Raw genomic sequence first — 14,821 nt, 5'->3', positions numbered from 1 at the left:
TTCATTACGTGGCTCATGCGCCCTAATGTGAACTGATGCAGATGCTGTTTCTCCTCTTCTAGGTGTGTGGCGACAAAGACGCTGATGGGTTTTACAGAGGTGAATGTGCAGGAAGGGCAGGGTACATCCCTTGTAACATGGTGTCTGAAGTTCAGGTGGAGAGTGAGGAAGTGAGGAAGGAGATGTTAAAGCAAGGTTACATTCCTGCTGCCACATCGGTGGAAAGCATAGGTACTGTACCTCCCTCCCACACCTACTCGGTTTCTGCATGTGGACAATGCGTTTCTTTCCTGACATTCAGGAAGCTCAGCACGGCTGTCATGCATTGCACTGCAGCTACATGCCAACTGCACCTGCCAAGGTGGTTCTTGTGGCCACCCTCAGGAGTGCCATGGGTGGACGGCAACGCTGGAAGCTGGGATAGAACTTTCCTACCAAATGTGGAGTGATGTGCACAAGGGGCTCCCAATTTCACACCCGAATGACAGAGCAGTTACCAGACTCTAAAAGTCTGTCCAGTGCTTTTGCCACTTTGTAGCTGACAGTGGAGACAAGAAGAGAGAGGAAGTGTATTTCCCCATCTCCCCAGGCTGAGATCCAGTGTCCAATGAGAAAGGCTAACATGTATTTTCAGAAGTTACTAGTTCTTAAATTTGAATCACTGTGGATCATTGATTCAGAGCATAGGGACTGCAGGAGCCTGATGCTCGCACTTACCAAAAACATCTCTGTCCCTCTTCTCTGCAGAGATCAAGCTCAGAGCATCACCCCGTCACTAGGGAACCTTGTCAGCAGAAAAGAGAATTTGCCCTTGAGAGCCTCACATGAGGGCCTGGATGGTGAACTGCCTCCTCCCCAGGCTCACTGGGGATCTTCCCCCCTGCAGAGCTCAGGAGGTCATCAGGAGAGGGGGGGAAGGACCCCGATATCCTCCCCTGCCAGCTCCTGAAATCCCCTGCCCTCTCCCAGTCTCGCATTCATTCATTCACCTGCCGGCAGAGTGGGGAAGAGGGGAACTGTGTTCCTACAAGGGCAGGGTTAATGTGGGTATGGGTGGCTTGTTTGAGAAGTGCAACCTTAAATTTGCTTCTTTTGGGTTGTAATATGTTAGGGTTTGGTTTTACTCTAATATTCCTGAAAGGTGATGTGCAGTCACAGGCAGGGAGGGTTGGACAGGCAGGACATGCTCTGTTGCATTCTTGATGGGCATATATAAAGACTTGTCTCTGTGTGTGGGTTGTACAGTATGAGAGTCCCTGTGTGGTCTCGCTTTAGTATATAAATCACAGTCTGCTTCCCAGTGGAAGTTTCTTCATGCTGCTGTGTTGCTTGCTCACTCTCCAAGAAGCTTTTCATTTTCATTCACTGTCTTACTGTTCTCTTGTCTATTTTTGCTTTTTTTCTTGGATTTTATTAAGGAAATGGTACATTTGCTCGACCTCCACGCCGCCTCACCGTCCCTCCTCCGAAACCCAGACGTGCCAAGAAAGGTCTGTCACGCCTGCTGCTTGCATTTGATTTTGGCATTTGGGTTGCAAACTGAGTTGAGTTTTGACTATCTGCTTTCAGGATCTCCAAATGGTCAGACTGGCAGCATGTGGACAGAGCACCCTTTCCTTCCCGTTTGGCACCATTTGTAATCACTCCATGCTGGGACCCTGGCCTGGGTGTTAAACGTTCTCAAGGACAATTAGCTCTTTATGTTTCTGGAGCTTGTCCTCTGCCTCCAATGATGTTCCAGTGTCACTGTTACTGTCCTAGACTTTGAGCTGCATGAATAGGATGTATGATCTGCTTGTGGTGTGTGTTTGTTGGGCCTTGGCTTGATCTTCGCTCTTCATGAGGAACGTCTTGTTGTTAGTCAGGTGTCTGTTTTTGTCAGTGTTGAAAGCTGAATACAGACTCATTAAATCTTTTCTTCCATAGCGGAGCTGGAGAAACAGGAAAACTACAAGCCTCATCCAGGTGAGAATTGCTCCTTCCATGCTCGGATACTACAGGCAAAGGGCCCATAAAAGTAGATAGGTACTTTTCAGCAACACATCTCAGGGAGCAGCCACATCACTTCCTCATAAGAGCCCTTGTGAGCAAGTGTCTCTCCCTTCCCTATGTGGAACCTTGTCAGCGTGACCCTAGTAAGAAGAGTCCTGCTACCAGTTTGTGGTTTCGGAGTGTTCAGTCTTACCCAGATCCTAGCTAAGCTATGGCAAGAAGGAACAGGCTGTTTATGCAGTGAGTAGTGTGTGCGATGCGGCTGATATTGGGGACATGGATGGTGGGTGAGATTAGCTTGGAGAATGGCAGGCTGCTCTCAGAACTACAGAAGAGTCAGGCTTGGGCTGTTTGTCATGGAGGTGTGCATGGTGACAGGAATGAGGACAAAGGGGTGAGGTTTGAGAAATCGCTCCTACAGGAGGAGAGATGGTTACCCTGTGCCATTTGGAAAGCATGTTGTGACACCAGAGGGGTTGCAGTGTGTGTAGGATCTCACTCCTATTTGGATGGTGGCTGCTGGACCTTTGGACACACAGTGGGAATCTGGAAGTGGTTGGGGGACTGTGGGCTTGTTTTGGGTGGCTGGTGGAGCTGTCCTGAGTAGTAGTAGGATATCTGACTCATCTGATGATGATTTATTTGTATTACCATAGTGCCTAGGAGCCCCAGTCAGAAATCAGGACCCCCTTGTGATAGACCCTGTGCAAAAAGTTCCTGCCCCATAGGCTTACAGTGCCACAGCTAGAGGAAGTGAAGGGCTTCTTGCTGTGGGGGAAGTTCCAATGACTCATTGGGCTGATTTCTTAGATCTATGACCGTCTCTCTGGTTCCAGAGACTCATGCTGGGGCAGGAGTGGGTGGACTGCATCATTTGATCTCGCTTTCCTGAAGGCAGTTTTGGCTGTGCTGGGGGCAGCACAGGATGAAGATGGATCCTTGGTACTAACAGCTAGTGAAAATTAGCATGAGGAGATAGAGTCTATTATTGAGGCCTGTTAGTGGTTTCCATTTAGAGGGTAAGATTCTGGTCTGCTTCAAACAAGCAGTGGTCTAGGGGATTGAGCATGGGACCAGGAGTCAGCAGAACAAGGTTCCATTCCTGAACTTTCCACAGACCTGCTGGGAGGCCTTAGTAAGTCTCATCCTCCCTCTGTACAGATGGGGAACCAGAGGCACAATGGTGACGATGATACTTACCCATCCTTGAAAATGCTTTGAGACGGATGGGCACCACGTGTGATGTCTGGTGGCTCTACACCCTGTGAGGTCGGGCGGTGTGACCCTGGTTTTACAAGGTGCTTTGAGACGGATGGGCACCACGTGTGAGGTCGGGTGGTGTCAGGGTTCCCTCTCCACTCTGAACTCTGGGGTACAGATGTGGGGACCCACATGAAAACCCTCCCTAAGCTTATTTTTACCAGCTTAGGTTAAAAACTTTCCCAAGGCACAAATTTCGCCTTGTCTTTGAACAGTATGCTGCCACCACAAAGTGATTTAGACAAAGAACAGGGAAAGGACCACTTGGAGTTCCTATTTCCCCAAAATATCCCCCCAAGCCCTTACACCCCCTTTCCTGGGGAGACTTGAGAATAAACAAGATGAGCACAAACCAGCTTGGATTTTTAAGACCCAAAAAACCCAATCAGATTCTTAAAAAACAGAACTTTATTAGGAGAACAAAAAAAGATAAGAGAACAACTCTGTAAGATCAGAATGGAAGGTAATCTTACAGGCAGTCAGATTCAAAACATAGAGAATCCCTCTAGGCAAAACCTTAAGTTACAAAAAGACACAAAAACAGGAATACACATTTCCTCCAGCACAGTGAATTTCACAAGCCAAAACAAAGAAAACCTAATACATTTTCTAGCTAGATTACTTACTAACTTTACAGGAGTTGGAGGGCTTGCATCCTTAATCTGTTCCCGGCAAAGGTATCACACAGACAGACAAAAGCCTTTTCCCCCACTCCAGATTTGAAAGTATCTTGTCCCCTCATTGGTCATTTGGGCCAGTTGCCAGCCAGGTTACTTGAGCTTCTTAACCCTTTACAGGTAAAAGGACTTTGCCTCTGACCAGGAGGGATTTTATAGCACTGTGTACAGAAAGGTGGTTACCCTTCCCTTTATATTTATGACAGGTGGCTCTACACCCTGTGAGGTCAGACAGTGTGACCCTGGTTTTACAAGGTGCTTTGAGATGGATGGGTACCAAGTGTGATGTCGGGTAGCACTACACCCTGTGAGGTTGGGCCGTGTGACCCTGGTTTTACAAGGTACCCACAGAGAAGAAGCCCAAGGTCACACAGGAAGTCTGCTGCAGGGGGTGGAATAGAATCAGATTGCTTGAACTCCTTACCCCTCCTGCCCTGATTTCCATTTACTTTTCTTCATACCGGAAGCAGCAGGCTCCTTGCTTTCCCAGTTAGTGGCCAAGCGAAGGTCTTTGATGAAAGTTGGATGTGTTGAGCTCAGTTTAGATGAGGCAGGGGAAATGCTGCTGAATGGGGGAACATCTGGAGGAAGGGTGGGGCTGCTACCTCTTCTGACGGAGGTATGCTTATCATTGACCTTTATGGGCCAAGCTATTGAGATCATATTGGAGCCATTGCTGGTCCTAAGCACTTAGGTAAAAATAGGTGCTTGCAGTGCCCTTTGCCATGTTCAGCTAGGCCATAGGCTGCAGTCTCTCCTTTTGTGAACCCACTGTCATATATGCCTCTCTCAGCGCCATTGTTCCCTAACTCATAGTTTCCTGCGCTGTTAGATCACAATTCCTACAGAGGACAGCTCACTTATTTACCAGATCAGTGGTCAGCGTCACCAGTATTGTCAGTTGTCGGCTGTGTGTGTGTGTTCTCTCTGTCTGCTGTACCAGCACTGGCCAGTTAGCCCGTACAGCAGGCTCCAAATGAACTGCCCAATAACCACAGACCCGTCTCGTAGCAAAGGCACTCGGTCAGGTTTATTGCAGACGAAGGGCGGTGCTAATGCTCCGGCTCAGTGGTTACAGGTACACTTAACACCTGTATGCCCGTGACAATGGACCAGCTCAGTCAGTGGTGGGACTTTCCACTGCCCCCGAGGCCAGACGAAGGGTTAAAGCGAGGTATCCCAACATTTATAGACTTGGATAAACAACTTACATATCACCTTATGTGTTTCATGACATGTTTGTTACCTCCCCTTGTACTTTCCTCCTGATGTATCAGACAAAACATCCCTATTCACCACCTGTCTTTTACTTTTACTCTAATGTTTTAGACAAAATATCCGTATTCATCACTTTTGTCGTGTGCTAAGTTAGGGTGTTCGTGTGCTGGCCTGCTGGAATGTGTTTACATAGTCAGTGTGTTTTATCAATACTAGCAGTACTGGTGCCGAGTTTGTGTGCCAGTCACTGGCTTGCAGGGGAGCAAAAGCGTTTGACAGGGCCTGACCGTAGCTCAGAGCATAACTTTGGCTGACTTTGGTTCAGGCCTCAGGCCTTGCACCAGGCCCATGCTTCAGGCTCTATCCTTCTACTCCAGGCTGGAGTGCTGAAATATACTTTACTTTGATTTGCTCTAGATGACCACTTGGAAGCTTCTGCTAATGCAGAATGTGGTCATCAGTTTGTTTAGCAGGACAAGCAAATGTGAGAATGTAACACCAGCCATCAAGGTCTGCACTAGCTTCCCATGCACTTCCAGATGTAATGCAAGGTATTCATTTATCCACAGAGCCCTAGGGGGCTTAGGACCAGACTAACCCCTGGACCAAATCACCCTCTCTACTTGATTGCAACAATAATTCTTAGTGGGAATGCTCTTGTTGTCTGGCCCCGGAGGTGAAGTCTTATTTTGGTATTGGGCTTCCATCTCTTGTGGGGTGAATTCCTGGTCCCACTGGAAGTCTACGGCAACACAACCATTGACTTCACCTATGGTCTGCAAAGCCTGAGCTGGGTGATATATACCACAAGATGAAATATTCTGTGTAGGATTTTAGCTGTTTGATTGTTATTTCTGCTAGACAGGAGTCATGTGAGTTCTCTCTGGAGTTGTATGATTTTTTGAGGCCATCTTAGAATCATAGAATATCAGGGTTGGAAGGGACCTCAGGAGGTCATCTAGTCCAATCCCCTGCTCAAAGCAGGACCAATCCCCAATTTTTGCCCCAGATCCCTAAATGGCCCCCTCAAGGATTGAACTGACAACCCTGGGTTTAGCAGGCCAATGCTCAAACTACTGAGCTATCCCTTTCCCTTACCTGGCCATTAGCAATATTTCATTTAGCTTTTGTCTTAGTGCTTAGGTACAAGTCATCGTAGGTGCTTTGCAAAAAATCTGAAGTTCATTTTAAAATCTCTCTGCCAAGAGAGTGTGATGGAGGGAGGTTGAGCACTTGCTAAGGGGCTAGGAAATGCCCCCAGAGCCCTCTTGCATTCCATGTGCACTTTCCTGAATGAGCTGCTGCCCCTCCCTAGGACACTGCTCTCCCCACACCCACTGCCTCTCTCCCTTTCCACAGCCCCGGCCAGTGTTAAACACTTAGACCCATGAGGAGCTGGGGACAGCACAGCAGCCAACAGCTAGAGACTGGACAGTTTGCACCTCCTGGATCTGACACACTGACAGGCTTATGCAGAGCTTGCAGCTCTGCCAGGGAGGCACGTTCTGGAGCAAGCTGCGTCCTCTCTGGCCCCTGACTGCGCCTCTCCGTCACTGCTCCATTGCATGTCAGTGAGCAATTCGCGGCTGGTGCTGTGTGCCCTGCGCTAGAGCTAGACTAGAACCGGGCATGATGCAGGGTGGCGTCTTGTTGTTACAAATGGCAGGCACAGCCGCAGCTGTGATTTTCAAACCCTGCTGACGTGGCCCAATCCAAATGGGATTTCAGTGGGACTCTGGAAGGTCCTTTTCCAGCCTGCCAAGGGGGATGCATTTCAACTCTCTGCCTCAAACCAGGAACGCTGTTCCTGGGGTCTCTAAGCTGGGGCTGGGCCTTGCTACTGTCTCTCTTCCCAGAAGGGGCTGAACAGCTTTGGCTCAAACTTTCAGCAAAAAGAAATGCCTCTGAGTAGAGACTAGCCCTGGGACATGTCATCCCAGAAGGGTGAGAAAGGTGTCAGATCCAACCGAGAGGTCCTTTCACAGGACTGCCTCAGCCATTAGCTGTGCACTGTCATGATAACTGGGGCAGTTGGTCCCTGTTTGGAAGGTCCCTTTGGAGAGGAGGCGCAGGATTTGGAAGGGGTGGTCCCAGTTAGCTCTCGTCCCTTTTTACGCATTGCAGCCTGAGTGGCTCTACGCTGCATCATGTCTGGCAAATGCTGACTGGGCCCCACCCTTGCTGTATAAGCTAAGGAAGGCAGCAATCCTTTGATCGTAGAAGGAGGTGGCTGGGGGACCAATGTATTCCCCAGCAGGCTCTGCAGGACCTTCACCACCTCCACATTTCCTTACCATGCAACCACATCACATTGACTCCTGCCATTAGTAGAGCAGTAGCTGCACACCAGCCAAATGGCTTTGCGGTTCCCCAACTCCCCAGTCTGGCTGCAAGTGGCCTGAATGATTCCTGGAAGCACCAGCCGGGCAGTGGGGAAGAGAGATACAGACAGGTCATGAGACAGACAGAGAGAGCTGGTGAGGGAATCCCGGATATATGAGGAAGTTGGGGAGGCGAGAGAAAAGTTGGCACCTTCTCACCAGGTTCAGCTGAGTTGCCTTTCCAGCCACCCAGCTGGATCCTACAAATGTCCTTCCCCCATTTAAGATACCCATTGAGACCTAATGCTTGCATCTGCCCCAGAGATAGCAGAGAAACTGTTCTGATTTGGGGTTTCATCCTGGATTTTCAGTCTCACGAATGTCTGTTTTGTTTCTGTCCCTCAGGGTCCAGCTGGCAGGACCTCAGGGCTGACCTGATCACACCTAGGACCATGGTGGCTGCTTTTGACTACAACCCTAGGGAGAGCTCTCCAAATGTAGATGTGGAGGTAACCAGCAACAGTCACTTCCTGCCTGAGGCTTACTTCTCTTTCTCTCTCTCCCTCTGGTTTGCCTTCTTACGCTGGATCCCTTTGGCCTGACCTTGCATCATCCTCTTTCTGAGTGCTTGTGAAAGTCTGGGAATAATAGCCTTGGAGACAGAAGTCTTCCCTTTATCCACAAAATGAGGCCTGGTGCTTGACTGTGCAGACTTCCCCTACTCTGATTGGAGTGTGAGACCCAAGTTCGGTCTATTTAGTTCAATTTTGACTGCAGCTGCAGTGTGGAATGAGGCCCTGTAAAACATAGTTATTGGTAGCCAACGCTTTTGCTAGAGCATTCCCAGACATTGGGCCCAAACACACAGAGGCTGCATCATTGTTTATATATGAGCCAATGTTCATGTTGTCTGTAGATACTGGCGTAGTCATTCCTATTTGGGTCTTCACCAACAGGAGTTAGGGGCCATTTTGTTGAAGTCTGGGAGCTTTGCATATGTATCCAAGACAGAATTTGGCCCTGCCAAATGCTCCGTTCATGACAGTTCCTTGGGCTCAGACATCTCTGGGCAGAAGGGTGACCTGTTTCTGGTGTTTCCTTTTATCTTCACATCCAGACAGAGCCTGCTTCCCTCACTGGGAGTCTGACTCTCACAAGCCTGTCACAGTGGCCTTGGGAGTCAGGACACAGATCCCAAGGCCTCGGAATATTTCACCTCCCAGATAATTTCTAAAATGGAAATGAAAATAGGAAAGGGGATGCAGAAGCTTGTGAAAGGCAGGTCACAAGAGCATTGTTTGTGTCTAACCATTTCCTTCCCAGAGCTGGGGTCTCCTAACAACATCCTTACTGTGCTTCCTTTTAGGCTGAGCTGACATTTACTGCTGGAGATGTTATCACAGTGTTTGGGTCCATGGATGATGATGGATTCTATTACGTAAGTACTGGTCTAGAGGGTCTGAGGACATGCAGCTTGAAGGTCTACTCCCAATCAACTGTCAAAATAGGAGAGACTGGGAAACAAAATGGAGGGTTGTCATCAGGGACTGTCCTAAACACAATGAATTCCAGCGTTTGGTTTCTTACATAGACAATCCCAATTCGACACATTCCAGCTGGGGTATTTTTTCTGTATTTTACCTTTAAGCCATTCTCTCTCTCTGTCCAGCCCCCGGAAGAGGGGTCCTCTCCCCTCCTTTCATTCTCCTCGTCCCTTTCTTGGCATAACCCTAATACAGCTGTTGCCAAGCTGGAATCTGTGTACTCCGCACATTGTGCACATGACCAGTGCTCAGCGAGCTACATGACGTCTGCTGCAGGCTGAGTTGTCATTAAAGAATTGCCATTTCGTTACGGCCATTTCTAGTTCTCTGTCCGTTCCTTGTTTTCTTTATACGTGCCATGACCTAGTTTAATCACAAGTGATACGTTTGCTGGGAGCCTGGAGGGCTTAGGAGGGACACAGGGGCTTGGTTCAGATCCAGTTAGGTTGGCAGTGACTGAAAGCTGGCGATGTCCACAGGCTCTATAGTGGCTTATGTGAAATGAATTGGTTCTTTCAGTCTGGTTCCCAGGTAGGGGACATCCCAAAGAAACTCCTTTGCACTAATGGCATAAAGGGGTGGTCTGAACTCGGAGCCTGAGAAGTGAATGTGCCCTAGAAGCTAAGCTCCCTCTCTGTGGGAGAGATGGCTCCTGCAGTCAAGAAAGCTGAGCAGGCCGTGTGCGGGGGATTGCGCTGTGACTGCCCATGATGTACTGCTCAAACCAGCACCCCACCAGACATGGAGCAGCTCAGCTATTCGGGTGGTGCAGGCAGCTCTGGGTGTTACCAGTCTGTTCTTGGTACAAAACCAAACCCATTCATTTCAGTTAAGCATACGGAGTAAATTTGTTCGTCTCTAAGGTGCCACAAGTACTCCTTTTCTTTTTGCGAATACAGACTAACATGGCTGCTACTCTGAAACCTGAGTGACAATAGTGTACTTGCCTATGGTATCATTGACACAGGAACTTGGGAATTACCAGACACTCCTGATGTTGTCAAAGTTTCACTGTAGCAACAGTTTGTCTCAGACATTTTCTACTAAATGCAAACTCTCTGACTGGTGAGAAAAGAAAGTCCCTTCATAAAAGACACATTTAATTTAATTCTCTCCCAGGGCTATTACAGGTGCCCAGGAATCTTCCAGGGTGTTTGCAAGGAATTGGATATTTATGTTACAAGGTGTTGAGCCAAGATCCCTGTCTTGCCTACAAGATTCTGTTTTCACGTTTAGTTCTGCACTCCATTTACTATGGCTCTATATTCCTGGGATCCTGTTGGATAAAGTATCTTTGCACCTGTAACAATTCAGAGAAGCTTTAGTTAAACCCACAATGCCAAATAGAATCAAAAGGATTAAGAAAGTCACCAGAACAGGCAAATCATTTCCCTTTGTTTCTCTGAAGTCAGTTGCTATTTATCCAGGTGTCAGTGTGCTCTGTAGTTTTATGGTGATCAGTGTCTATCTATCCATCAGGCTCAATTGTTTGTCCCTTTACTCTGCTCCTCACACTGACCTTTTCTTGTAGTGAGAGTGGAATGGGTGTTGGCAGATCTGCCCACACCGCCCCCAGCACAATACTAATGACCGGAATCCCTAGCCCCTACATAGTGCTTTTCGTCATCCTCACTCTTTGTATTTCCAGGAGCCCCACTTGTTGCCCAGGACCCCATTGTGCTAGCACTCTACAAACACAGTACAAAGAGACAGTCCCAGCCCCAGAGTTTAGCTCTCGAAGTGCTTTACAATGGAGAGCAGGACCATTATCCCTGATGTAGAAATGGGGAAACTGAGGCACAGGGAGGGGACATGACTTGCATAAGGTCACCCAGCAGGCCAGAGCCAGGAACAGAATCCAGGTTCTGTCCTCTAAGCTGCACTGCCTGTGGGAGCAAGGCAGGCCACATTTCCTGATGACCTTAGCTGGGTTTAGCCACAGGCTGCAGTCTGCCCAGCCCTGTGCAATGGGGTTGTCTGCTTCATTTCTCAAGTCAGTCTTTCTTAGTGGCGTACTAAGAACCGCTTCTCTGACCTTGCAGGGGGAGTTAAACAGACAGAGAGGCCTTGTCCCGTCTAACTTCCTGGAAGCTGTCTCTCTGGATGGAGGAATGACTGAGGGGCTTCATTTGGAAGACAAAGACACATGTGCAGTGAGTGCCGAGAGTCAGGTAAGGTGACATGGTAGCTGATTAGTGCAGAGGACTCTTGGGACAGAAACTGTTGTTACCATAGCCATATAAAAGGACTTCCAATAGTTGAGAAATGGGAGAGAGACAAAACTCCAAAGCTGACCAGAGGTCTGGAGTGGAGGGCATGAGTGCAGCTCACCCCATCTTCTGCAGCCACTCAGATCACTGCACTTTGCCTAGTGGGTTTTATCACACAGGAGCAGCTCAAGTGTTTGCAGGGAAATATTAGGGCCACTTGTTAAAGGATGGGAGAAACCTCTAGGCAAGACAATGCTTTGAGGACTTGCTCCCTCACTGCTGCACAGTGGTGAGTGTGACACACCCGAAAACCCACTGGGGACATCCCCACACGCACCTCTGTGAAAAGGATGTAAGGCCATGAGAGCGCCTCTCAAACCCAGGAAACTCACAGCCAGAAAATCCTGAGTTACCTACTCCCTCCCCTGCTTCCTGGCACAACCAGCCTGCTCTCCCCAAAGCAGACCCCATTCTGTGCTGCCTTACCCACCCTGCAGTGCCCCTAACCACAGTGATTGCCAGGGGCAGTCAATGCCCAGTTGGGCCCTAATTCTCAAATGGATCTCTTGGCGCCATCAGCTACCTTCGGGAAATTACCTCCAGAGCTCCCCACTGACTGAGGCACAGAGATGTCAGAGCTGTCCATTAGCCACAGGCCTAGTCTGGCACCAAGCCTCTGTCTGTGAACAGGCACATATCCCTGACTGCCCCAGTTCCTGGGATTTTCTGCCTCTTAAAAGAAGCTGGAACTATTGGTGTCACCCTAACTAAATCCTTCCTGGCTTTCCTGCAACCTGTTATTCCTGCACCAGCCCTCCCAGCTCCTGACCTCCTCCATCCCTCTCCCCCACACTCAGCCACCCCCTGCTCATTTGCCTTTGCCTTCAAACACACTAGAGTCTCCACGAGCCTCCCTCCCCAGCTACTGCACCATCTCCCTCATTTCCGATGACTTCATGTTCTGTAATGTCTGTCTGCTACAATGCCTTGATTTCCTCCCCATACAGGGAAGGTGCTGTGCCTGCTTTGCAGACCAGTCAAATACAATTAAGCTAACTGCCCCATCTTCTAAAGCCAGTCCAAAGCTGGGCCACCTGAGCTGCCAGTCATGGATGTTCAGATTCCTTTGACCCTGATTTGAAGGGCGTGTCTGCTTGGGAAACTTTTACTAGTTCAATTATACAGGTATAGTTAGAGAGCTGTAGTTACACTAGTACCACTCCCCTCTGGACACTCTTATTCCAGAATAAGAGTGGCCTTTTCAGTTTAGTTTAAAGCACTTCCAAAGTGACAAAAGGTAAACTGAAAATACCCACTCTGATACTGGAATAAGGGTGCCCACAAGGGGGCTCCGCTAGTTAACGATATCAGTTTAAATTCACAGTACAACTTCCCTGTCTAGATGAGCCCTTAATCTCTGCATTCCCCAATATGTGAATGGACACTGATTAGGGTAGAGGGCTCTGCATAGCTCTCTTAAACAGATTTCCACGTGCATCAAGGCATACTAATACCAATTAAGGTCCAATTGTTTTTAATGGCTCTGGATGTCTGTGGTTTGGCACATGGTTCCAAGGCTGGGGTAGGTGGAGGCTGTGTATGTGGGGAATCAGTTGTTAGTGATTGAACTTATTACATTCCAGCAGGATTTAACTGGTAATAGGCTGCCTGCTGTACACGGACGTGCCTCCCATGTCTACGCCTTCCAGTTCCTCCCTGACATACATTCCTCCCAAATGTACCAGTATTTACCTTTGTTCCCCTCAAGGGCTGATGTCAGCTCACTTTTATATAAAGCTCCATACATTTTTGAGAAAGTTACCCCAACATCCTTCCCAGTTCCCTGCTGTGTTTATTAACATGAACATTGAGTATGACCCTTTTTGAGGTCAGGACACCATGTGCTAAGAACTTTGTATAAATATACAAAGACATGGTCCCTACCCTGAAGAGTTTATGTTCTCTGGGTGTTTCTCGTTTGAATCTTTGTCACACATTGTATAGCTTGAGTGAGTGATTATAGGGGGGAACCAGGAATAGGACACTGAATTCTATACTTGACTCTGTTTCTGATTCCTTGTGACCTGGTACTAGTTACTTCACCTCTCTCAGCGTCAGCTCCTCCGTGTGTGGGTATAAATTCTGATCATGGCGTAAGTTCCTAGATAGGTACGACAGAATGACCACCTCCCTCCCATAGTTTGTGTCTTATGAGGCTAATTAATGAATGCACTTGAATTGCCCCAGGATATTCCAATTAAAGGAACTAGAGAGAAACATGTATGAATACAAAGGCTTGCATAACAAAAGTTTGACTCTTGGTGGTTGAGAACTTGAATCCTGAAGCTGCTTATGGCTGCCTGCCACATTCAGTGATGTCACAGACGGGTAGCTGTGACCTCACCTTGACTTGCATGGTAGAGACTCCACTGAAGGAGGAGCTAATTAGAAAGCTCACCAATGGAAAGAGGACATTTGGCATGAGTCTGACTGGAGGCCCTGATGGATTAATAGTAATGACCCCGGTTGTGTCCTTTGGCTGTGAAGTGTTAGCGACAGGGTTTGTCTCACTACCCTGGTGTTCCCTTAGCATTGTCTCTGCAGCATGCCCACCTCTCACGAAACTCAGAATTTGTATATCCTGACTGTTGTGTCTGTAGCAAAGCAACATGGCATCGGATTGAAAGGGCACTGCTGGGAAGCTCCTGGCAGTGACTGTCTTTACACACTCCCCTAAATTACCAGAAGAAATATACCGGTAGAGCCTCATTCCAGGACCTCTGAGCTGCATTCTTACTCCTATTACATACTACAGCCTCGCCAAGCCCCTTCCCCCCACCCCCATGGTATTGCGTCATTAAAATTAAATAGCAAGCACCAAAAGGCAGGAAAGATAGAAGTGAAGGTTCTCCTAGTAGCATTGAGCTGCCTACATTGCATGTATTCTGTGGGCTCAATCCTCACCCGTTGTGAATCAATATAGTTTCATCGACATCAACCCAAGTACATCTGGGGGAACTGAGGATTCACCATAACCAGCTAGCATATTTTTACAGGCCTACTCTCATGTTGGTTAAAAAGTGTTAGCGAGCGTGGCTTTAAACAGCCTATTTGCTGAGGCTAGGCCTGGCCAGGGAAAGGGATTGGTTGCTGAGGAGAGAGGAGTTCTCACATTTGCTGCTGCCTGTTTTCGGCTGGGGACCTTTTCCCGCAAAGCTGGGTCAGCAGGGCAGCAGAGCTGAAAAAGCAGCAGAGAAGTGGCAGGAGTGAGAGAGCATCATTGGAATCTTTTGGAAGACTGGGGATGAAATTCCTCCTGCCAGATTGCCTAGCTGAGCCATTCTGCCTGCTAGGGCAGGGTCACCGGACAATGTGATGTCACAACAAAGCTGTGAGCTTCATTAGGCCCTACTCAGATCTTAGCAGGAGCTCACTCATAAGTGATTTTCCAATTGCTTATAATTTTCTGGATTAAGCTTTCCCCCCCGCACCAAGAAGGGGCCCAGCACCTCAGTGAGGATGATTTCCATACAAAGCAGAGGAAGGAGGATGAGTTATGTGAATCACTGGTGACTAAACGATTCGTACAATTCTGGGAA

The 14,821-nt window shown here is 48.3% G+C and overlaps 1 protein-coding gene across 19 annotated transcripts in view; it reads left to right on the top strand.

Moving 5' to 3' along the window:
• TSPOAP1 (TSPO associated protein 1) overlaps positions 1-14,821 on the top strand; it is a 231,462-nt gene that overhangs the window by 203,831 nt on the left and 12,810 nt on the right. For 13 of the 19 annotated variants that reach the window (XR_006286347.1, XM_043531294.1, XM_043531296.1 and 10 more), the window contains 6 exons: positions 63-231; positions 1,419-1,490; positions 1,927-1,965; positions 7,874-7,977; positions 8,835-8,906; positions 11,055-11,183. Coding sequence is in view for 16 of the 19 variants with exons in the window: in XM_043531294.1 (XP_043387229.1) it covers positions 63-231; positions 1,419-1,490; positions 1,927-1,965; positions 7,874-7,977; positions 8,835-8,906; positions 11,055-11,183 (585 nt within the window). In the remaining 3 variants the exon portion in view is untranslated. Of the gene's footprint in view, positions 1-62; positions 232-1,418; positions 1,491-1,926; positions 1,966-3,153; positions 3,291-7,873; positions 7,978-8,834; positions 8,907-11,054; positions 11,184-14,821 lie in introns of those variants that run through there. The other 6 variants (XM_037880543.2, XM_043531298.1, XM_043531299.1 and 3 more) reach the window with 3 other exon arrangements.

Source organism: Chelonia mydas, chromosome 17 (assembly GCF_015237465.2).
Source record: "Chelonia mydas isolate rCheMyd1 chromosome 17, rCheMyd1.pri.v2, whole genome shotgun sequence".
Classification (NCBI taxonomy): Eukaryota; Metazoa; Chordata; order Testudines; family Cheloniidae; genus Chelonia; species Chelonia mydas.
This window is presented reverse-complemented; position numbering and strand designations above follow the sequence as displayed.